Here is a 26,178-nt window from a genome sequence, read left to right as displayed (position 1 = left end):
TGTGGAATAAAATAGTTGATTTTTCGAGTGAAAAAAAAATATTTTCCAAATGGGTAGGAAACTACTAACACACCATCTTGAAAAATTCGTACCAATCTTCACCTTGTCTTTGACAGGTTTCAAATCCAGGCAGTCAGGAATATAATACGAAATCAGAATAGATTTGGTGATGACATTGCTTACGTCTCTTACTTCAGTATAGTCTTTATCTGTGGTTTTAAATGCTTTTAAATGAAAAAATGGAAAAAGGAACACTACTGTATGACAACAACTAACTCACCTTTAGTTGCAAAGCCATAGTAAACGTTTTTGGCTTCCACTATATATATATATATATATATATATATATATAACCAAGATGACATATTTTTCTTACATTTAATTCATAATCGCATTCACCTACAGGTTACAATCTGTTTTGTTATTCACTGTTTTGTTTTATTCACAGCTCTGGCAATAAATGGAAACGCAGAAGAAAGTTGCTAACTCCAGCATTCCACTTCGGGATACTTGAAGGTTTTCTGAACACATTTAACGAACAATCTTCGATTCTTCTTGCAAAGTTACAACATGCAACTAAGGAAGAATGGATTGATATCATCCCGTTTATCAATGTTTACACTTTGGATGTCATCTGTGGTAAGAACTTAATGAATTTGGAAAGATATTTCAGTTATATTTCGCTGTTTGTTTTTAGCATCAATATGTATGAATCTAAAGAAATAGCATTTAAAGTGAATCGCTGAAGAAACTCTCAATAAACTTAATCCTTTTGTTTAAATACATTTTATCTAGCCACTTGTTTTACCTTGTTTGTTTTTCAATGTCATCAGCCTTTTGCATTTTCTTCTGGATTCTCTCTTGCCGATGGATAATAGGGTTTAGGATTGCATATTAGTACTGTAGTGAAGTCTCTAGTTTGATAGAAAGCTGCTTATGAAAATATTAGAATTTCTGGATGAAAAATTGAGACCTCAGTAAAGGAAAGAAAAATACATCTTATGACACCATGTCAGGTGAGTATAGGATATCACCCAATAGTGTTTTCGACGACTGCATCAAACGTCGAGATAAGAGTTTGTATCTCGACGTTTGATGATTGTGGATTTTTCATTCTCGATCAGCTAATTTATTTTCAACCTATGACATTAAAACTAGATCAAATCCTTAAGCAGTACTCTCTCTCTCTCTCTCTCTCTCTCTCTCTCTCTCTCTCTCTCTCTCTCTCTCTCTCTCTTGATGCATTTGTATGCATTTGTACCCAACAGCAATAATTAGCTTTGTTATTGTGGTTTTTTTCCATTCTTCATAGGAAAAACATCCCGAGTAGATAGACCGATTTTGTTATCTCTTAATACAGTATTTAAAATGTCTGAGAATAAGTTTCAATTATTTTTATTATCAAAATATTAATATAAAAAATACTGAAATTTACTACTTCACTATAAAGATACAAAATATTGTTCACTTTATCGCTGACGAAGTGACTAAGGCTGTGTCTGTCAGAATCGATTGCAACCTAAGAACCTCACACTCATGCCCTATCGAATTTAAGTCAGTTGTTTGTGCTGAGAAGACAGATGCTGGATATCCTCATTTTATAGATACTCCGTCACTTGCGCTCTTTGCGAAGTGGCACTATCATACATGAAAATAAACTCTGGGACAACTGCACCACAGCAGAGTTCTTCATTGGGTCTGAGAATCTGTTCTCGATGCCTCCGCGCAATTACGGTATCCCTATCAAAACATCAAGAGGTTTTGCCAGTGATCATTATTCCACCTCACACCAGAACACTGTCTCCACCATAAGTATCAATTTCTCTGATATTCGAAGGATGGTAGCACATCTCTCATCCTGTCCAAGTGAGATCATATCTAGCATCTTTTTGTACGATAAAACTGGTTTTATCATAGAACAGACCTGTACTCCATTTATTCAAGGCTTCAGGTTACATGTCCAGGGCACCAGCTTGGACGAGCTCTGCACGTTAAACTGCAAGCCAAAATTTTTCCTCTGCTGATTTGTTTTTCATTCTCTATCTCACGAGATGCATTTAAAATAGTTATATTTGCTTTTTTTCAGAATAGAATAGAATCAGGAGTCAGAATAATCAGAATCAGAATATAATATTTTCAAAGAAATTAGGTATTTTTTTAAGTTAGATTCTTCCTTGCTTAGAGTCCACTTCAATTGAGACTCCTCTTCTTAAAGCAGTTCTATTGGATATGTTTTCACACCTGGCAGTAGCAATCATAACAGATGGTTTCTAATAGGACATCGTAGGATTCCAACCATTTCCCTGTTGACGTAGTTCTCAGACGACGATATTGTCCAACTGTTCTTGTAATGGTTGCCGTCTCCTGAAACTGCATCCATTGTTCCAAGATGACAATTCGTGACACATTACACCAGTGAGCCCATCTTGGCTTCGACTTCTAGGATTAATTTCGTCCAGCGGTCCGCTAATTTAATGAATCACCTGCCATCCTGAGCGGACTAAAGATATGGCTAACCCTAGAGAAAGTCGAAAGAGTTGGAGTGACTTGATATAATCGCAGTCCGTGTTTTTACGAGCATGCATGAATATATGCATGATTAATATGGATTGTGTGAGATATGTTGTTGGGTCGATCGGTTGCTATTAGATACGATGCTAGGAATTCGTATGCTGGAATGTCCATTATATCAAATACCCGCTTACAGAGACTGAAGTTTAAATACTTTAAATATTTAAATTTAAATTTAAATAATTTAAATACTTTAAATACTTTGGTTCAATGCATAATCAAAATATGATTTTTAATTACTAGTCTTTGAATTCTTATTAAAATCAGAATACTTAGAAGTAAATAATAAATAAATCTCCTAAGGAGTTTTTCATTTCCCAATTAGAATAGGCGGAATCAGCACAGCAGCAATTGAGCGCATTTGCTGTGTTTTGCTGGTAGAAACACCGCCATCTAGTTTCTTTACTCGTAATTAATATTATAAGTATGCATTTATTATTAATCTGTGTTGTGCTTTCAATTTTCCTTAGATGCGATAGTTTAAATCACATAATATTTCCTGGGAAAAAACTCTACATCTTTGGAACAAAACATAACTATTTTTAGAATTTGAAAAAAGTGCAAAAATATCCTTACAGGCGGAGAGTAGATGTAAAATGCGCTTCTTTTACTGATGTGAATTCGAAAATGCACTAGATGTATTATTATCTTAAAAGTTATTGAAGACTAATTTGAAGATCTTCCTGCTTATAAAAAAGGTTGCCTTCGTTAAGGAATGCCAATCGTGCGTTTGCTGCAGTTACAAGTTTAATCACCGAAACTGTTTCAAACACACACTGACTTCGTCTCCTCAAGTTGACTCATTTTCACTCCTATAAATCAGACTTCTATTGACAAACTGTTACTATGAAAGTTCCTACAATAGAATGCAGGTATTCTAATGTCTAATGTCGGATAAACATTCATTCAGCTGAGTGGATTTGTTTCTTAAATAAATAAATAAATGAGACATTACGTTTGTTTCAGATCAGGATCCATTCATTTATGATAGAATGAAAAGATGCTATTGATGAAATGTAAAAAACAAAATTGTTATTCTTGCAAGAGTAGAATAAATCCTAAAATATATATATAATTGATACATGGTACAGCATGTAAGTAAATAAGTTTGAGGATTTAGGAAAGCGCATTACCTGTAAAATAAACCACTGGTACCTGAAATTCATACCTTTCTGAAACTGAATTCTTCTTCCCTATCTCCACACTAAGGTCTATTCATTTTTTGATATATCTGGTTTCACCGATAAAAATATTAATGCCTATCGCTTGCCAGAATGCTGTTTCTAGAGTAGAAATAAGTTATAAGACTTTTACGACATCGATGTGCTTTTATGATTTAATGAAATTTTTTTCATTCAATAGAGACTGCTATGGGAATGAAGATTAACGCTCAGTCTGGAAGTAATAAGCAATATATCAGTGCAATTCACAGGTAAGATACATTTATTAATTGACTAAACACACAGTGATTTAAACGAACAAGAATATAACAACGTATCGACTTTATCAAAGTAAATTCTGCCCACTTTATCCAGCTGTCCACTCAATTCATGATTCGTTTTTTTTCTGTTGAAATTGCATGTTATTTTGTTTTAAGATCGTTCCCAAAAAAATAAATCAATGAGTCGAATATGTGCGGTCTGATAATTCCATCTCTTGTTTTAGAATAGATCGTGGAAAGAGACCCTTCCAAAAACAAAATAGTGTTAATTTATCATACAGTAACGAATTGTGTACGAAGGTGGATTGAAAAGTTCTCGTCATTGACCATAGATGGCAACACTACCGTCAAGATGCTTTTCTAAGTTGGTATATCTGTCATCAGCATCCATGTGTAATTGCAAGTTATTCTATCAAGTAGTTTGTTTTATACAACTGTCTGAAGCAAAAGTATTGTCTGTATCCCTTGAAATGGATAAAATTGAGTATCGTGCTGTTATAAAATTCTTTGTAAAAGAAGGGTTAACGCCATATGAAATTCATTCAAAGTGCATAAAAGTTTATAGGCATTGTTCTCCTTCGTTTTCGACAATTAAGGAATGGGCTACCGAGTTTAAACGTGGCCGTTCTAGCCTTGAAGATGATCCACGTAAATGACGTCCAAAAAGTGTAGCGACACCAGAAATAAACACCAGGATATATTTTGCATGACGAATTGCAGATGAAAAAGCTTTGCTCAAGATGGGTGCCGTGTTGTTTGCTGACAAAAGATCAAAAGCGCACTCGCGTGAAAATCTCTGACCAGTGCTTGGAGCGTTTTAACAAGATTAAAACTGATTTTATGTGTCGATTTAATACTATGGATGAGACATGGATTCAGCATTGCCCACAAAAATCCAAACAGCAGTCCAAACAGTGGATAGAAGCCTGTTATTCAGCGCCAAAAAAGACAAAGTCGGTTCCATCAGAAGGAAAGGTCATGGCATTGGGGTTTTGGGATGCTAAAGGCATTTTGTTTATTCTTCTTCTTTTTCTTCTTCTTCTTCTTCAACCTTTGTTTCTATCCATTGCTGGACGAAGGTCTCCCCCATTGTTTTCCAGATCACTCGCTTTTCTGCCTCTCCTATCCATCTCACTCCTGCAATTTTTTCCTTTTCATCCCATCTCCTTCTTCTCGGTCTTCCTCTTTGTCTTGCTCCATCGATTGGTCTCCACTCTGTTGTTTTTCTAGTCCATCTCCCGTCACTGCATCTAGCAATGTGGCCAGCCCATCACCACTTAGCCTGTTTAATGTGCTTTACAATATCCATAACACCTGTTTTAGATCTTATCCAGATATCTGTCTTCTTATCTCTTTGAATATGATCCAAAGTATTGTAATTCTTTCTAAATCCAGCTTGTTCATAGGATTTCATTCCCTCTAGTTTAGATTTTATTCTATTATTTATAATTTTCGTGAAAAGTTTATATATGGTGGGAGTAGGCTTATAGGTCTGTAGTTTGTAATTTCTTCCTTATTCCAATTTTTGAAAATTAATATTAGAAGTGAATTGTTCCAATTTTTTGGAAGTTTTCTCTGTTTTAGGCATTTATTAAAGGGTTTAGTCAGCTGTTTGATGACAGGGCTTCCTCCCAGTTTTAAGAAGTCTACCATAATTCCATCTTCTCCTGGGGTCTTTGCATTTTTCATTTCTCGCAGTGCTATTTCCACTTCACCTTGTAAGATCTCAGGGGCATCTTGTTCTTCCACACTCTAGTTATCCATAGATGATTCTTGGATGTTCCAGTCTTTGTCTTCATAGAGTTTAGTATAAAATTCCTGAATTCTTTTGATTATCGCATCTCTATTTTTTATAAGTTCATACCATTTTTGTCTCTTACAGCAGAAATTTCCTTTGTTCCAACTCATAATGTTCGTCTTAGGACTTTCATATTACTATTGTTTTCTATTGTTTCTTTAATTTTCCTAGTATTATATGATCGAAGTTCTTGTTTCGTTCTTTTCCGTATAGTTTTAAAAATTTCCGCATATTCTATTTTATTGATGTCATTCAAATCCCTTTTCATATCTCTTCTTTTCTTCATCAAATCTAAGGTTTCCTGTCTTAGTTTTTCCTCTCTTTGGTGCCTTTTTACACCTCCCATTTCTAGTGCACAATTCAAGAGAGATTTTGTTACTATTTCATTAGCATCATCGATGGTAGTAGCTGTGTTTAACTTTTTGAGTTCATTTTTCAGTGATTCTCTATAACAGCTTTTATTGTGCTAGAGGATTTGTAGATTCACTAAATGGGACTTTCTTATGAGCTTATTCCGTTCCCATTTTTTGTTGATGCATACTTTTGCCCTTACTAGTCTGTGATCACTTCCACTATTAAATCTATTAACCCATTAACTTACAAAGATGTCTGTGACATGTCTTTTGTTTATTGCACCAAAATTGATTTTGAATTTTGGTTTCACATATAAATACAACCGAATATAGACGCTAGACAATCTTGTGCTCATTTTCTTTCAGCCGAGAAAAGTTTCCAACAGCGTGTATCGGCTATTTCGTTTGCGTTTGCACAAATTCATCATTATTTTTCAAATAATGATGAATTTGATCCAGCAAATCACCCTCGCCCAAAACTAGCCTAAAATGTGGCAGAAAAACGACCACTTTCTGGTTTTTTATTGGTACGTTAAGGGGTTAAGCAGTTCGGTATTATTTATTATATATCTTCTGTTGGAGAGGATGAAGTCTGTTTCATTGTAAGTTTGTCCATTTTGGCTTCTCCGAGTCTATTTTCGGTTGATTTTCTTCTTGAAAAAGCTGTTCATAATAAAGAGGTTATTTTCTTCTGCAAATGCAATAAGTATTTCTCCTCTTTCATTCCTCTCTCCAAATCCAAATTTACCAATGCAGTTGAGATGGTCATTTTTTTATTAATAATCTTGAAAAAGGTATAAAAATAACCGGGGAATATTATTCCGATCTTTTAACCAGACGAGAATAAACAACTAGTGAGAAAAGACCCGGTTTGCAAAAGAAAAAAAATCGTCTTTCATCAGGACAATGCAGCTGCCCACAAAGTAGTTTTGGCAATGGGAAAATTAAGGGATCTGCTCTATGAATTATTGGAATATCCACCCTATTTCCCAGATTTGACTCCCTTTGACTTTTATATCTTCCCATAACTAAAACTCTTCCTCGCTAGTCTACATTTTTCTTCGAATCAAGAGGTCTTTACAGCTCTACAAGGGTATTTTGTAGATCGTACCGAGAACCACTACAGGGACGGGATAATGGCACTGGAGCATCGCTGTAATAAATATATTAGTCTTAAGGGAGATTATGTTGAAAAATAAAAATAATTTTGAAATTATAAATTCCTTGTTTCATTGTTAGGCCTAGAACGCTTCAGACTAAAGATGAGATAATCCCAAAAGCCTACTCCAATAAACAGGGTGGTGGTATCTTTCATGTAGAGAGGAAATTCGTCTTTCTGACCATATGTATCTACTATCTAAAGACTCAGAAATTCACTCATACCAGAGGAAGGATATAACCACGCAACTGGCCAAGTCGTCTATAGACGTCAAATTTATCATGGATGCGAAGTGCATATTAAAATTGTAATACTATTGAAATATATGATGGATACGAAGCATATGTGGATGCGTATTTGATCCATAATGGCGTTGAGGTGGTTAACACAGACTCCTTTTGGAAAATAAGACGCTGTGTGTAGAAACAATCACGCGTGTGTATGAAATACACCAGGTCCTCTCAGATGGAGTACTTAGCATTCAGAGATTCAGTCCCTAAGGAAATATACAACAAGATTTGTTATTGAATTAATCAAAATAAAATCACCTTACATTGTTATTCAACAAAACGGATTCCTTATCAGTGTGGTGTCCACACTTCCATACCTGACTCCGATATTTGTCAAGCAGGACGCCGATATTTCAGACGTATTCCTAGAATTACTTTTAAATAATCTGATCCAGCAGCAGTCAGTTAGTCCAGATCTGAAAGTCCAGTTACTCCCTCTCAACAATATGTTCTCGTCATGGATTAATTCTTTTTCATGAATATAATCCCTGTGAATGGGAAAATCACTGGAACTAAATCTTCTAGATCACCTAATGTGCGTCCTTGCATCCATTCTTTTTAATATAAGCATCTATGACGCTAATATGCTGTCAGAGTGCACTTATTAATATATTTGGAACAAGATGAGACATTTTTTCTGTAGGAATAATTTATTTTGGTCATGAATAAACATGAACAAAATAAGAACAAAAAGAGATATTACTCGTTTTTATGTAATATTTGTTCTCTTTATTCTACTACGAAATTATATTTTCTTTTTAGAACAATTAAACCTACAATATTGAAAACGAATGTTTTTTGTTGCTGAATTAATTCCAAGTAACTATTCATGTTTAGGGTAACCAAAAGTGTTTTCCGTCGAGTAATAAGCCCTTGGATATGGACAGATTTGATCTTTTTCTACTTTTCACCTGGAGGATGGCAGTTTAAGAAAGACTTAAGTGCTGTGCACAGTTTTACTAGGCAGGTTAGTGCAGAATATTTTTCAGTGGTATGCATTCGAAGTCATCATAAATTATTTTAATGAATATATTAATAAATAATACATCTTCTTCTGGTTTCCATCTGCCATGCGGCCGGGGGAGAGTAGCTATATGCTACCATTCTAGGGAGAGATGATTATGAGCAAGGTGGTTTCCCGTTGCCTTCCTTGCCGTAAGTATTTATGACTGTAACTGTGTGTTCACTGGGCCGGTTTGCCTGCTTGCGGGATGAAAAACCTCAGATAAACTGGCGGAAAAAACTCTGCTGCCCACACCCAAGACCGGCTAACTTGGTTATGGCTGAAGAAGACACTTAAACTCCTCACGTTGTGGACGGTTATCGAACCTAGGACACTCCTTCCCCAAGAATATGGTTGCGAAGCCCAAAGCCACTAGGCTAACCGCGCGGACAAATAATATATAGGAAATATTAAATTATATTGATAAACGAACCCTCATATAGTGAGTTGCGGGTCGATTAATGCTATGAGCCTTCTTATACACTGATCATACCTGTAACCCAAAATATCTTCCATGTTGTTTGCTAATTTTCCCATGCTTTTTTGTAGTAATGTAGTTTTCTTCTTCTGTAGTAAATACTACCTTGTTGAATACCAGTTTTTGTTTTCTAATTTCAAAAAGATGTAACAGACCGCATCTATCAACCATTTTCTTACAACATAAAAATATCGCAGAGTAGCCTATGTAAAGTAACATGTATCGTTTAATAGAATTTCGTAATTACTTCTTCAGCGCTTTACCTATTCAGCCCACATAATAATTATAAGTGGTATCTCAAAAATTGTGTAAGAAAATTTGAGAGCCAGGTATTGAAAAACAGGAGATTGGCAGAAATGTAAAAGCTTCGACTTGCTGACATTTTTAGTTCTTTATTGTTAAAAATATCATTTGTCCACTGAATTCGCACAACAGACAAGATTAATCTGCAATACTCCACGCTGCTCATTTTCATTTTGTGAAAATTTTCAATGGCAAACTGTATTTTAAAAATATACGATCGGCTATTCAATTAGAGCCGTTGCAACGCAGTCTTCTGAGCACGTTTCATTTGGAAGTGCTGACATAACTAAATACATCGTAAAGTTTCAAAGGACATAACATACATAGTGTTTCATCATACTTCTGTGTTCGTAATTAAATCTAATGCGATGGTAATAAATCGTATTTCTATCATCACCTACACAATCATTTTAGGAATTCTTTATAAATTATAATATAAGAACATAACGTAAAACGAGTGATCTTTGAAGTTAATTTTTCTGAAATCTTTTTTCTTTTAGATTATCAAGAAAAGAAAGCGGTCATTTATAAAGAATCCAGTGTCCATACACAACGACATGCCTGGCAATAATGAACATTTCAGAAAGAGGTTGGCTTTTCTTGATCTACTTTTGCACCAACATATCTCTGATCCAAGTTTTACTGAAGACGATATCATAGAAGAAGTGGACACTTTCATGTTTGAGGTAAAAATGTATTTATATGAGCTTATCTCTAAGTACACTCTCTACCAATAATTGTCCGGATACGCCTGTTATTTGAAATTAACATTCCACGTTTTGTTAATAACATAAAATGTGGTGAACAGATAGTAGGAAGCAGTGTTCCATCCTAACAGTTGAATACAAGTGGTATGGCAACACAGCGTTAACTCAGTGACTTCGAGAGAGGTGTCTTCGTGGGCTCTCACATTGGTGTCATGTCGGTACGAGCCATTGCCGCTCAACTAGAGCATCCGAAATCAATGATTGGCGATGATAATAGGGTGTTAAATCGGGTGGCACACAAAAACCGGCTAATTTCTGCACAGAGTGTCTCTCGGGATAAGTTCCAGAGCGCTAGTAACACTATGGTGAGCACTAATGCTGTACGAAAAGAACTCTATTTACTGAGTTTCCGTCGAAAAGCAGGACACAACCCGAACATCACAAGGCGGCTCGTCTGGCATGTTATAAAGAGCGTGAACTGGAAAAGTGACCAGCGGAAACGGTATTCTGGAGCGATGAATCAAGGTTCACCTATTTCCAGTCTGATAGCAGGGTTATTACGGGTACAGCATGCTTGTTACCACAGCGTGCTGTACCCGTAGTAAAGTTTGATGCTGGAGGAGAAAATGGAGTGGTGTGCATTCAGCTGGTTTGGAATGGGATCACTGGTCATTGTCTGTGATTCCATGAAGGCAGCTCAGTACTTTCATATTCTGGATAATCACGTGCTCCCTACACTGCGGAGATTTTATGGAACGGACCCTGTTACTGTCAAGAGGACAATGCCCCATGCGACAAAGATTCAGCTATTATGGAATGGTATGAATAGATGTTAAACGACGGTCCTGGCATGCGCAGAGTCTTGACTTCAACCCAAGCGAACGCTCTTGGGATAAATTGGAGCGGTGATTGAGGTCCAGAATAGACCGTCCTCAATCTGTCGCTGAAATTAGTGCTGCTTTTATGGAGGGATGGAAACACATTCTGGTTGATATCTGCTGCACATTGGAAAGCCTCCTCAAGGGGAGCAGGTGATCAAAGCCAACGGAGAATCTACCCGATATTAAGATTCGCCTGCTAGTATCAATTGTAAATTGCTAAAGTGTCCGTACTCTTATTGATAGATGGTGTATATACTCTGACCGCATTATTTTAATAATAATAATAATAATAATAGCGCTAAAAGTATAACCCCAGCTCTGCAATTCTTTCATTCATTTTATTCCAATGATTAAATATTCTTTCATTAAAGCAAATTTCCTGAAGTGTAATCAATATGGACACTTCGTTGATTTTAACTTATGCTAACGATAACTCGATTGCTGGAAAAACATTATAAAATACATCCCTTAACTTAACCACAATTTGAGTATAAAACAAATATTTTTTTTCCTGCAAGATTAATCAACTTCATTCAGTCTCTCTATTAGGTTTACATAGGATCTTAAAGAATTATCAACGAAGTCATATTGTTCTTCTTTTTAATTTCTTGATATTTAAATACTCATGTTCGCCATCCTCTACATGAGTACAGAAAACCTTCGTAGCTGTTTACTTAATCAGTCGTTTAAATAAGCTGTTATTTTTAATCAATTAAAATTTGTTTCTAATCTCTCTTTATCTTTCGTGTAGGGCCACGATACTACGGCCGTAGCTCTGTGCTGGGCTTTGTATTCTGTTGGGTGGTATCCACACGTACAAAAGAACATCCATGAAGAAATTGACCTCATTTTTGGAGATGACGATGATCGACCGGTAACAATGGATGACACGAAAGAAATGAAATATCTGGAATGCGTCCTTAAAGTATATTTGTTTCTTATTTTAGTTTTAAATTAATTTTAATAAAGTATTATTATGCATTTCATAACGCAGACTGCGAGCATTTCAATCAGGAGACAATTGTAGTCATGCCTAAATCGTGGTCAAAGAGAAAAAGTAATGCAATGTTCATAATACAAAATACTCAATGAATGGATTAAGAGTAGCTCATCATTTTAATCCAATGAGTTTCGTAAGGCATAGGCATTACATCATCGCGGATACCAAAACGTATATAAAAACAGTAGAAAAAATGACTTGCATATAGCAGATTTTATCGGAACCACTCCAGCTAGTACATACAAGCAAATTCACAAGAAAAATCAATTTTAATTACTATGCACGGTTTGGAACAATGCCAGTTATTGCTGTTACGTTCTCTAGCATGATGAGTGACATATCCAAGGTCTGGTCTGCGGTTGTTAGAATTTGTGATGAAAGTAGACCAAATATAGTGTGGGATTAAACCTTTGTTTTTATTACCCTGCGTAGGGAAACGAAGTATTTATGAGGCTTCTTTAAACGTTTAAAACAGTTATGATCAATATATGGCATTTCTGTTTCTTGCCAACCTCTTTGATGGTTTGCGATAGTTGTGGGAGATGTCAAGCCTGATTTTTTCGGTATTTTTTTTTTCGGCGTATCTTAAGTGTTCACACATGCGGATCTACCTCGAGCATCCCGACTACCTACATAGCAAATGCCACAAAAGCAATACACCTCTTATACGTCTGTTTTTTTTTTCCATGGGAATGATGTGGAAGTTCTCCATTTCGTACACATTGAGGACAATAGTATTCCTCAGATAGAAGAGTTCTTCGCTCTGTATTCCTTTTTTTCTTTCTTTCACATTTGACGTCCGCAGACGCCGTATGGTCACTGCCGTTCCTCACATGGTTTTGGCAATGATGTCTTCTGCTAGAATAAGTGGTAGGGTCGCAGATTCCCTTTCCACACAAAGTTTGTAACGAACAAACATCCATATCCATGGCGGGATTCGAACCCGCACACTCTTGGCTGAAGAGGGGACATGCTAACCACTCGGCCAACCAGGCCGGCAAATTCCTAACGTACTAGAAATATTATGCTGTTTATCTTATAATGTTTTATTATGCCTGTCTTTTGTGATGGATGACGGTGTGAAGGGCACATAAAAATCTTCCAGTTGCGGTAGGTTTTATGTATACCGAAAAGATTAAGCTTTCTTTCTTCTTCATTTACTTCGAGAACGATGCCAAGGAACAGTTTCTTTGTGATCTTCCAGTTCAAGAGTGAATTTTATATTGGGATGTAAGCTGTTCAGATAATCTTTATCATCATCTTTACCTTTATCATCATCTTCGAAAATTTCGTTTCGAAATTTTCCATAAAATTCTCCATACGGTTAGTGACAGGAAAAAACAAAAAAACATGACACGTCCTTCTGTTTGTTCCGGATATTTATCCTGAAATGTAAAGGAAGTGTTTTCCATACAGTTCTTACCGTATTTTCCGGTGTATAAGACGCACTTTTGGACCTTAAAAATTCATCTTAAAAATAGGGTGCGTCTTATATAATGAAGGTAAAGATTGTTTCCTCTTTTCAAATCATACGCACTCCCTTTTATGTTTCAAGATCTTTGTAGGCGGTTCATGGTGCAATCAAATTGATGCGTGACCTTCGCGTGACTTCTAGCGCGTCATTGGCTAAGAACGGGGAGTCCCTATTCAAATTTCATAATATTTTATCCGAGTAATCAGTTACCGATGTTTATCAGTATTGAGTTGACGTGTTAAGATATTTTGTGTTCAGTTTGATATTTCCCCGTAGATTTTAGTGATGGAAAAACACAGGCGACATTCATATACGTCAAGTTACAAATTGCAGGTTGTAAAATATGCGGAAGAACATGGGAATAGGGAAGCTGAAAGACATTTTGGACCTCCGCTTACAGAAAAAATGATTAGAACTTGGCGTGGTCAGATTTGTATTAAATTTCTTGGGTGCGTCTTATACATAGGAGCGTCTTGTACACCGGAAAATACGGTAATTAGTCTGTGTCTGGCGGGAAAAGGTTTATAAGCAGATTCCCTGTGTCATCCCTAGGTGCACTGGTGAACAGATTGATAAATAAACAGGCTAAGATGTCCGACGGTTTTATATTTAAATCATTTACCCTTTCGGTCTGATAATATCTGCTATTTGTAATTAATTTTTATATGTATACATTTTGTACCAGTAATGATTTAAGTCCGATAACTTACGAAACTTGTTAGGTTACATGGTTTATTTTAATTAACCATATAACCTAACCATGTGGTCTTATTACTGAAAATTAGCTGAAGAACTGCTAAATCGAAGAAATATCCGTATTTATGCAGAAGAGCGTGTGTTAGAGGTTCTTACTTTCTGAAAAAAACTTTGTGTAGATTTGTCACATCGTGCACAGGAGTCCTAATTGAATCATGTTGATGCTCTGCTACACCTGAAAAATATTTAATTATATCTGCGTATTTTAAACAGCTTTCAACCCATGTGTGACCTGGGTTAACAGCTGTGTATTATTATGTGTGTGATATAACTAAAAAGGTGTTCAAATGATACAACGTCATGTCTATGAATTGACAAAGAAAATCATTCAAAACATACCTATATGCGGCTTGTAAAATTAAGAATGGAAGCAGTTTATAGCAAACGGAGAAACCAGTGATAATGGTACCGGCCAGTTTTCCAGAAAGAGAACATAAAGTAAGAATAATTGTCAATTTTAACATCTAACATAACAGTCAATTTTATTCTGACGGTCAGAGTTCTCTTTAAGTTGATCTGGACTAGTAGATTGATCACGATAGAAGTGCGTATAAAAATATAATGTAGAGAAATGTAAATGAATTTGCTTTTGTATTCAATTACGATTAGATCATTGGAAAGTAGAAGAAGTTGCAAGGAGTCACTGAATGTAACAAATTCGATATTATGACAGATGAGAAATTTAAGTTTGGGAATCATATCGATTTGACAATGATTAAGGCATTGAGTTTTCTTCTTCCCTTTTCTTCTATGGAAAAGATTCTCACTTGCACGGGGAGAAGAAGAGAATGGGTACACACACGTGTATAAAAGTTTCTAGTCCGAGCAGATTAGGATTCTGGTTCGCGGCTGTAGTCATCAGATTTATAATATGGATGTTAAAAAAAACTGACGGTAAACGAAGAAAGTTAGTTAAGAGTATTAAGGGATTACATGATTGGCTAATAGGAGAAAGACGGGGGGGAGAGAATGATTAGTTTATAAATTCGTTCGAAACATACATAACATAAAATATCTTATAGCTATTACGCTTCTCTGAGTGAGGAACTTTTACGTCCCCAATGAATTGGCTAATGAACAGGCTATATAATTTGAGTGTCAGAACAGAGAAGATTCCATTCCACAGGAAGGAAAAGCATGATCGACTAATTGGTGTCTCTAGGAGTGGTGGTGGAGATTTTGGAAAAGTTGGTTATGACTCGTATTCAGAAATGAGATGTAAATGAATCTCTACTTTTGCAATGAATGGATTTACTAAGGGAAGGCCATGTTTTGGCAACTTGCACACATTCTTTAACAATGTTACCATTGAACTAGGCTAGGGGAATGGATACACCCCTATACTTTTGTATTTTGCTAAGGCTTTTGGCAGAATGCAGCATGGTAGATGTTGCATAATGTGGAGAATATGGGTTTGGATTATAAATATTAGAGAGTATTAGAGGATGGAGGAGCGGTAGATATCAAAAAGGGGATGTGAGTCTGCAAGAGTTAAAATAACTAGTGGTATACCACAATGCTTGGTCTGCTGTTGTTGCATCTGTGCATTAATGATATTCGGAAGGATTTGACAAGGGAAATACAGCTATTTGCTGATGATGCAAAGACGGTTAGGGTAATCAGGAATGCTGCTGATATAAAGTACTTGCAGAATGATTTGAATAGGCTGGAATTGTGGGCATGGGAAAATGGATATTAGTTCAATGTCAGTAAATGCAAAGGCATGCACTTTGGCGTGATTAGATTTACAATGACGTATTATATTGATGGGATTATGCTAGAAGAATATAATCAGGCTAGGGATGTTGTAGTGTTAGTAGATACCGAGCTTATGAATAATGGACCGTGTTCAATGATTGCAAATGCAACTCAAAATACATTTGCAACCGAAATAAACGTTCACATGCAAAGATAAGGATGTCATTTTGCCTCTTTACAAGACCTTGATAAGACCTCACTTGGACTATTGTACGCAGGTCTGATCTCCTGGTTTCCATTGTGATTCTGATATATTAGAAAGAATGCAAAGGAGAGTGTTAAATGATATCAGGATTATGGAATACTGATTATAAAGACAGATTGAGAATTTGTACACTGCGAATGCTAGCCTCGTTACAACACCTTGATAAGATCTCGCTTGGACAAGTGTGCGCAGGTCTTGTCTCCTGGTTTCCGTGGTATTCTGAGTGGAGAGAGAGAGAGAGAGAGAGAGAGAGAGAGAGAGAACGCAAAGAAGAGTGTTAAAAATGACATCAGTATTGTGGAATGCTGATTATAAAAACAGATTGAGAATTTGTAGACTGCAGACACTAGCAAACAGGGGAAAGAGGGAGACATACAAACTTCTGAAAGGGTCATACAGGATTTCGGGTAGCTGGTGGATTTTTTCATTTTATGGAGGGTGGAGAAAGGGAAAGAGGGCATCCTTGAAGCTGAAAATGAATGTCGCCAAGAAGTGGGTGATGGCTAGATTTTTCTCTCAGAGGGTGGCGTGATTTAAATGGATTGCCATTTGATGTTGTGAGTTCTAGAATTATGAATGAATTCAAGAACGAGTATAACAGCTCGTGCGTGTAGTATGTTACCTCCCTCAATGAGTCCTTGACTTCCTGGAGGTCTATCTTAATAATAATAATAATAAAGATTATGAAATAACAATTAGCATTAACATAAGGAATTCTTTATGGCAAAGAATTCACACGCGCGCTCGTGTGTGTGTGTGTGTGTGTGTGTGTGTGTGTGTGTGTGTGTGTGTGTGTGTGTGTGTGTGTGTGTGTGTGTGTGTGTGTGTGTGTGTGTGTGTGTGTGTGTGTGTGTGTGTTTATTATACCTTTCTCGATGTTCCTAGTCAGTATGATTATTACTTTTTAAAATGTCTACAAGCTGAGTGGACTAAGGATTTTTTTTATCAATTTTATATATTTTAAAATTATTTTGACACAGTCCTGGAACCCTGCTCTAGCGACCAAACACGAGCCTTTTTCAAACTGCTTCATGTTCCCCCTAAGCGCGGCGATGGTCTCACACTGGGTGATGAAATTCATCTCCACCTGAAGGCTATCAGAAACACACATTCCTTCAGCTGGATTCCAATCCGCAGTCTGTTGGTTGGATATTGGGTTTACAACCACTCGCTTTTTTTGTGTATGGGGGAGCTACAACCATTTCTTTGACAGTTGTATGACAATATTTGTGTTATTTGTGTTAATTTTCTATATTAAGATGTACATATAATTAAAAAATATTAAATATTTTTCACATACATAAGAATCCCTTGCACAATTTAATATTAGACATAAAATTATTATTGAAGACTTAAATAAAGGTTTTAAAACATACTTAACTAAGAACGAAAGTTAGATCTGTTTGTTTGATTATTACCGATGCGTTCTTCCGCGCGGTTAGCCTAGTGGCTTTCCGCTTCGCAACCATATGCCTGGGGAAGGAGTGTCCCAGGTTCGATTCCCGTCAACGACGTGAGGAACTCAAGGATCTTCCTCAGCCATAGCCAAGTTAGCCGGACGTGGACCGCAGGGTTTTTTCCGCGATTTATCTGGTGTTTTTCATCCCGCAAGCAGTCAAACCGGTCCGAGGACACACACGGATTACAGTCGTCAGGAATACTGACCCAGCCATAGGTCTCATTCGTCAGCCTATGCCGGTTCCGGAGCCCGGATAAAATTTGGGGGGGGGGACTAGAAGGTATCGTGAACTCCCATAAAAAGAGGGAACGCTGTGTCATCACACGACGGAATTTATTTATTTGCCAACGTTCTAGCAATTCATTTTCACGCTCTGTTTTATACATTGTAAATTTTTATATGCCAGTTATGATTTTATTTATTTCTTCAAGTATAAAAATGTTGTTTTAATTAATTTTCTTTAACGTTTGTTTTAAAAAGGAGACCCTCCGATTGTATCCTTCCGTTCCAATCATTGGACGACAATGTTCGAAAGATGCTGTCCTGAGTAAGTAAGATTGAAAGAAATATTATCAGCAACTAAAATGTAAATTTCTGATGATATGACTGATGCCATAAAAGAGGAATGTAAATATTTTATTTCATTCTTTTATTGAAAAAAAGTGACATTTACATGAATGTGAATGAAATGTAAGAACTGTGAAAAAAGGAAACATAAATAAACAAATCATAGAATGATTTTAATGAATCGATTCCGTAACTGCCTGCATAAATATATATACTGATTTCTTTGTGTTTGCAAAAATCAAAAGGAGAACATCTACGTAACTCCCCCCCTCACCTTCAGCGAGGAAAGCGAGTAAGTAAAGCGATGTTTGCTTTCTTATAAACTGATGGATCATCACTGCCGATTATGGTCAATCAGATATCCCTAGTTGACATTTTATGACATGAAATTGTGTGTTCTGAGGACCTCCATGTGGACTATTTTTTTATTTAAATTGTTGCGTACTACTGCTGTTTGCCTTGAGAAGGAGTAGGCAGGACGTTCGAAAGGAACAACAGTAGATTAAGTGAAATACAACCAGAAGATGGTTCCGTAAGTTTGAAGATTAGCTGTGTATGGATGATGGCCAACAGCTCCTTAGTGGCTGCTAAAAATTTCTTTAAAGTAATGAAGCAGAAAGAGCGTCTATGATAAAGAAATTGGACTGAGTATACAAATAAAAAGCTGTAGAGGTGTCAAGAACTGTTTTGAGCAGAAAATAGCACCATCTAATTAATTTAAAGAAAGTTATAGACGTTACCTCTTTCTGCCATTAAATGCAATCGGTGTAAGTTACTCCAAAAAGGGATCCTGTTTTCTGAATTCCCTTGACTGTAATATGAATATTATAGTCAAGGGAAATTGAAACACAGTCATTCTTTAAACGAGGGACAGGTGAGGAGTGTATATTTGGTAGCGTTCACCAGGTTATCCTCCGCCTACTACAAAATATCAAAGAAATCGGCGTTTAAATGATCAGAGTTCAGATGAAGAAGGAGAACTAAGTCTGCTATTCTCAGAAAACAATGGATATGCATTTAGTGGTAGTTATTCCATTTGGAATGAATGTATAATCTGAATTCAATAGCTTCAAGATATATCATTATATATGAATACTTCTATCTTTCTACATTATACTCAAAATGTGGATTTTTGTAGCATTCAGTAATGTTTAACATCTATTTGATTGCGCCACTTGACCAGATAATTATATTTCTTTGAAATAACCATTTTAATTTTATATTTTAAAAATAAATTAAAATGTGTCTGATCGCAGACATTTATTCTAACTATCCAATTCTCGTCCGTTCCTTCAAGAGGAGTTGAGTCCAATAATTATCGTTTTTCAGGCAATTAATGTAGTCTCTTGCAACTCCTCTGCTCCGGCTTTCTAAGGGCAATGATTACAGGGTTGTCTTGCCTGACGAAAAATCCTCACTTTCGTATGAGACTGGCTACCTCACTTTTAACAGAAAAGCATTCATAAAGTTTCTTTGCATCATAAACGGGATTAGAACCCAGATCTTTCCACGCAAAGGATTCTGTCGAGCGTAACTGAGCTAAGGCTGTTCCATGATAATTCATCTCATAAAATAATTATTTGTTTATGAGTTCTTTATTTTTCTTTTCATCTTATGTATTATAAAGTTAATGTAGTGTTTCATTTGTGCAGCTATAATTCGAGCCGTGCTTCGTTCTTACTTATATCTTAAAAAACCTCTGCTGTACTTACACAGAATTACCGGGTGGCCATAAATTACCATCCCTTTTTGGAGGTATTTATAACTAAAACCAATAAACGGAATGAGACCAAATTTTATATTGAGACTTCTGAAGGCATCGGGAGATAATTTCCGCGAAAAAAAAGATTTAGTACCAAAACTTGACGATAGGGGAAATTTTGGTGCTGGTAGAGCCGAAAGCAGTCAAATATTTGCAGTAAACGCAGGTAAAAAGGATTATGCAAATTTTACTGTGCGTACGTGACAGCAGCGCCATCAATTCCACTTAAAAATAGATTGGGAAGGTTCAGGCAGTTATTCGAACATACGACAAATGGTGCTCAATATGCGACCTTATGTTATTATTCCATTTTAACTACCTTTCATGTAATTATCCGCTTGTTTTTGGCTCCGCCAGCGCCAAAAGTTCCCCTATCGGCGACTTTTGGTACTGAATCTTTTTTTCGCGTAAATCATCTTACTATGCCTTCAAAAGTCTCAATGTAAAATTTGGTCTCATTCCGTTTATTGGTTTTAGATGCCTCCAAAGAGGGAAAGTTAATGTTAATTTGGTGTGTGATGTTTATTTAGCTAAACGTAATCGATCGACATATTTAATTATGATATTCAGTTGCAAAACTTCTATAATGTTTTAAAAGTCCAGTTCATTATATCCTATTTTTGTTTTCGCAATATTTCTCAAAATTAGTGAAATATTTCGTGAAAATTTCGTGAAAATATTAGTGAAATTAGAAAATATTTCGCAAAATTTCTCAAAACTCAAAACACATTCTATTTTTTACTTTCTCTCAATACATGCATTTTTTCCAGAAACGTTCCTATTTAAACTGTATATCATATTATTTATATTTCATATATTAAGGTCGTCAAAACTTTTGTCAGAAATCCTCGATGAAATAGCATCCCTAAGAAAAAATGAATGACAGCATTGCGCTTCGGTTGAAAAAGAATTGGGTTAGAATACCATCAAAAAGAGAGAAAAACTTAGGAAATTCTATGCAAATAATTAATCTTACTGGAATAAAAATATATTTTTCTGTAGTAGGAGGCAGTGAATATCGAAAGTTTCCTGAAAAATAAGATTTGAACTATAATTCGGTTTTTCAAATTATCAACCGGAAACGCATGCACAAAAAAATCTCACATCAAAATAATAATTTCAATGCTATACTTTCATTTTTTGCGTTTTTTATACATTATTTTATATAAGGTTTATATAAAACGAATACCTTATTCATTTGTTTTTGATTTTCTAATCACACACAAAAAACATGCATGAAACATCGATTATGACAAGCAACGGAAGAAACAAAAATGTCCTCTAATAAAACATAAATATTCAGCTCACAATATAAAAGTGTATGATTTAAATAATAATTGTATGATTGCAGGTGACCATGTGATTCCTGAAGGTACATCAGTTTACGTCCCTCTTTATGTCCTTCATCGTGATGAATTGGTTTTTCCAAATCCCGATGTCTTTGACCCAGAAAGGTTTCAGATAGAAGAAAGGAACAAACGCAGTCCTTGCAGTTACATTCCCTTCTCGTTTGGTTCAAGAAACTGCATTGGTAATTTACAAACAATATTATTTTAATTAATGTGATAAAAGCTAATGCATAATAATATCGGAAATCGTTGACGAGATGGTTTCCACCTAAATAATAAGGAATTGACTACGTTGTGTATGGCCTTAAAATCCATAATCTTTACAAATGAGTCAAAAGCAACAACAATTTAGCAAGAGCGTGGATGTAGAGACGAATCAAAGCAATAATAGGAAGGGCGTTCGCATTAATAGAGGAAACCCAATATTAAATGCTTGTTGAATTATACCTCGGACGTATACTTAAGGTATACGTGCAGTTTAAATTATTAACTTCGAAAAAGTAACTTCATTTTGTGAGTATACTTAACATTTCGTTATCAAAAAGTTCCTGATATGGAAGTGTTAATGATAATTGTAATATTGTCACAAAAGATTGAATAGAAAAATTGGATATTTGCTTAACAGGAGAGATTTATCTATATAGGAGTTCAAACTAGTGTTGAAAAAAAAAATAAGCACGGAATTTGGGCAGTTGAGGACGAGAGTATCAGAATGAGGATGAGAGGACTGTAGTGGAGAAAGAAGTTATCGTGTTATTAGGAAGCTCCTTACTGAAGTTCGTTCTGAGATTTCAGAGGGAGCTTCAGTAAGTTGTTTGGGCAGAAGGAGCATTTCGGATAAAAATATCTGGGTTCGAATCCCATCCAGAAAGCAAAGAATTGTGATCTCTGGTTTTCAACTGGAGGTGTGTTTGCTAGTTTAATGCGGTAGTGGGGAATGGGCTTTGTTACGACTCGATTTATAGTTTTCACCCTGAAAACCAAACTCCGTAGACAATTGCGTAGTGCGCTGTGGCCGCCAGTGGTAATTCCTGTGTTTATCATATTATGTGGCAGTATAATATTAATATGAAAAAAAATAGGTAGAAAATCTTAGTCACCAACAAAAGTAAGTCCTAGGTCATTTTCATTGGGTTTTCTTTAGTTTATCGATATTCGCATAGCATTATTCCTAGCGAAAACTTAAGTTTTTAATCTTGCAACTCATGAAAATCGACTAAAAGGGTTATTTAATCTGCTGTCCGGTGATAATCCCACCTGCTGGCTCAGATATTAGTCAACGTTAAGAGTGGGACAGGCTCCCTATCGATTTCCAAAAGTATGTTTGAAAGTTTAGATTTATATATAATGATGTATCACAGTAGGAGGAAAGTGTTGTTGTTGTCTTAAATATTTCGTTGATGACAATGTGATATATTTGGAGATAGAGATGAGATGAGGTTCAAATCCTTTACGATTGATCATCTTTAAAGTTTCATTGAGATTTGGAATAATAGGTTTTGAAGAGAAATTGATAAAAATATTCTCCTTCATAAATGTTGCTCCTCAGATAATATGCAAAATTACAGATCAGTGTATCATTTAAGTAATATAGACAATACTATAAAAATAATTTTGAATTTTAATCAATGTATTTAAGTTAAGGGATATTATATCCCATACTGTTTCTTAGCCGAATAAGAAACTCAAAGAGTTTCATGGCGAATATAGAAACCATATAAAGTTCGGCGATTCCAAGCATAAACAAATACCTGGATAGTGCAGCACTTGATCCATTAGGTAGTGCAAGCTGAGGCAACTCATAGAAAGGGTGGAGCAAGGTCCGATCACTCTTCTTCTTCTTTTACAGCTTCTCCCACTTAAGTGGGGTCACTGTTTGTTATGAATCTCCTCCACACCTTCCTGTCTTGGGCTGTCACCACATCCAAGTTCTTCATCTTCAAGTCCTCTTCTACTAGCTCCCTCCATCTCTTCTTTGGCCGCCCAAGCTTCCGCCTTCCTTGCACATCCATCTGCATGACCCTTCTTCCCACATATTCGTCCTCCCTCCTCATCACATGACCAAACCATCTCAACCTTGCCTCCTGTATTTTCGCTCCTAAGTTCGTAACTTTCACTGTTCCCCTGACATAGTCATTTCTCAGATGATCCTTTCTGGTCACACCGCACATCCACCTAAGCATTCTCATCTCTGCTACTTCCATCCTGCTGATGTTATTTTTCCTCAGGGCCACAGTTTCTATAGCATATGTCACAGCTGGCTTCACTACTGTCCTATAAATTTTGTCTTTCAGATTGATTGGCACCCTCTTATCGCATAACACTCCAGCCATCTCCCTCCAGTTCCTCCAACCTGCTTGTATCCTGCATCCCACTTCCTTCTCAGCTCCTCCATCTTTTTCCACTGTTGAACCTAAGTATCTAAAGTCTCTCACCTTCCTGATGACATTTCCTTCTAGCTCCAGATCTGTCTCTTGGCCACCGCCCACTGCGCAACACATATACTCTGTCTTACTTCTGCTTAGTCTCATACCACCAATCTTGTACACTTTCCAGTACTTTTCTCCATCTTTCCAGTTTAGTTTCCGCTTCTTCTCTTGAATCTACAGCAAGGTCCGATCACTATTCTTGATATTAACTCATAATGTGAACTTAGCTCCTAGGAGCTGTATTTTGTTCAACATTATGAGAGAAAGTCACTATCCAGACCGGTTTCAACCTTTTTTGAGGTATCATCAGTGAGTAGGTAGATCTAGTTAATACCAAGTTTGTAGCGAACAGAACTTACATCCTTTTTATGAGAATTGCCAAGAGGTGTCCTATTAAAGTATTAATTATAATGAAGAGACCTTCAGGCAGTGATATTCTCTCATAATGTTGAACAAAAATACAGCTCCTAGGAGCTACGTTCACATTATGGGTAAATATCAAGAATAGTGATCGGAGCTTGCTCCACCATTTCTATGAGTTGTCTCAGCTTGCACTACCTTCAAGGGTCAGGTGCTGCACTATCCAGGTATTTGCTTACGCTTGGATTCGCCGAACTTTATACTGTTTCTATATTCGGCATGAAACTCTTTGAGTTTCTTATTCGATCGGCTAAGAAACAATATGGGATGTAATATCCCTTAACTTAAATAAATTCTTGTCGCCGAATTGAAGCCTTTGGCTCTTCATACAATTGGTTAATCAATATATTCCAAAAAGGGATCGTTAAATGATCTCCACTTAAAGAAATGATTTCAAGGTTTCATAATTAGAGAACTTTTGTCTCAATTGCTCATACATTTCATGATGAAGTTATTAAGGAAATAGAACACTTTTTCGATTGTAAGCTTATAAGGAGGCACACCTGAAGTTGTGATACTGAATTGCAATTTTGGTTTAACTAATAATAGGTTATGATACATAATACTGTGTATTTTATGTGTCATCACATCATATTATAATAAATGCGAAAATAATCGTAGTTATTGGGTTAATGTTGACTAACTACGTAAAGAAATTGTATTATGGTAGTTATGATAATCGATTGGCTACTTGTAATTTTATGAAATTAACAGGAGATGGAGAGGAAAACTAATGTTTTTTTCCTTATAAGAAATAATATGGGATTGTTGGTCTACTGCACGATATAAAAAATGTGAACAAGCGAATGAGAACAGTCGTGTGAAGTTCATGTTTCACTCTTACAATAGGAGATATATGGAATGACTTCCATGAACTGTTTATGAAAGCAGTGGACACACACTTTAAAAAATGAAAGATATAAGGGAATGACTGTAAAGGAACACACCATACTATTTCCTTTACAGTTATTCTCTTGTATCTTTTTAAAAAATGCATCTATACTGCTTCTATAGCCAGTTCCTGAAATGCATATATCGTGGCTTAATGATCCGCTTGGCTCGTGAAGAACTTTCCATTATTCCATTTAGGAATGTTCTTCATTCCTAAATTAAGAACATTCCATTCCGACAAGAAGTGAATTTCCTAATGATTGACACCAATTCAGATCACCCCATCCTTTACAGCTTAAGTTTAATATACTCTAATTCATCAACTCCCGTTTATCTGTGTAACATCGATCTTTGTATTCTTTAATTATCGAAACAAATATAATATTGACGAAAGGCAATTTTTATCTACAGAATAATCAGTAACACCTTCAAGTAATTAAAATAATCAATTTTGCTCTATGTAATTCCTTTGTTTCCTTTATTTCTTAGGTCAGAGGTACGCAATGTTGGAACTAAAGGTTTCTCTATGTAACATTTTACGAAGGTTCACAGTTCGTTCTTTGGACCCTCCGGATCAGATCAATTATGTAGCAGAAATTGTTTTAAGGCCAGCCAATAAGCTTCGTATGCAGTTTAAACTCAGGCAGAAGAATTGAATATTATATATAGTTATTGTCCCAACACACGATTTCACTCATCCATTGAAGGAATTGGTCATTACGTTTGGTTTCGTACATGACATACATCACGATAAAAGTGTTATTAGAATATCTTGTGCATTATATCAATTCAGATTATCAATTTACTGTAGATAAACTCTACGAAGGCATCGTCTTAATAAATGTGTTAACAGTCAACAGCTCTATGTGAAAAGCATCTGTAAGTGTAAGATGCAAAAGTCCTAAAGTTGTATATTATCATGAAATCAGTTCTCAATAAGAATTTCATTACTATTTCAATGACAATTTCTAACGAATTTCAGGTAATTCTGCGGGTGATAGTTTCTTTATCAACTGAAGATTCATTGTTGAGATTACGTTCTAGATAGAATAATTCCAATAACCGAAATGCTTCGTTCAGAAACATATCATCAATGTTGAATTTTACCAACCATTTTGCGAGAT

The 26,178-nt window shown here is 35.8% G+C and overlaps 1 protein-coding gene across 1 annotated transcript in view; it reads left to right on the top strand.

The window, feature by feature from the left end:
- Positions 1-25,911, top strand: part of LOC150099441 (cytochrome P450 4V2-like) — a 36,752-nt gene extending 10,841 nt beyond the window's left edge. Inside the window, exons 4-11 of the mRNA XM_090404225.1 lie at positions 449-639; positions 3,934-4,003; positions 8,450-8,579; positions 9,897-10,082; positions 11,736-11,909; positions 18,117-18,183; positions 21,317-21,496; positions 25,544-25,911. Coding sequence (XP_090260351.1) covers positions 449-639; positions 3,934-4,003; positions 8,450-8,579; positions 9,897-10,082; positions 11,736-11,909; positions 18,117-18,183; positions 21,317-21,496; positions 25,544-25,710 — 1,165 coding nt within the window. The 3' untranslated portion in view covers positions 25,711-25,911. The remainder of the gene's footprint in view (positions 1-448; positions 640-3,933; positions 4,004-8,449; positions 8,580-9,896; positions 10,083-11,735; positions 11,910-18,116; positions 18,184-21,316; positions 21,497-25,543) is intronic.
- Positions 25,912-26,178: the final 267 nt, after the last annotated feature.

This window comes from Typopeltis vanoorti, chromosome 14, assembly GCF_054136105.1.
Source record: "Typopeltis vanoorti isolate ZY-2024b chromosome 14, IOZ_Tvanoo_1.0, whole genome shotgun sequence".
In the NCBI taxonomy this organism is placed as follows: Eukaryota; Metazoa; Arthropoda; class Arachnida; order Uropygi; family Thelyphonidae; genus Typopeltis; species Typopeltis vanoorti.
This window is presented reverse-complemented; position numbering and strand designations above follow the sequence as displayed.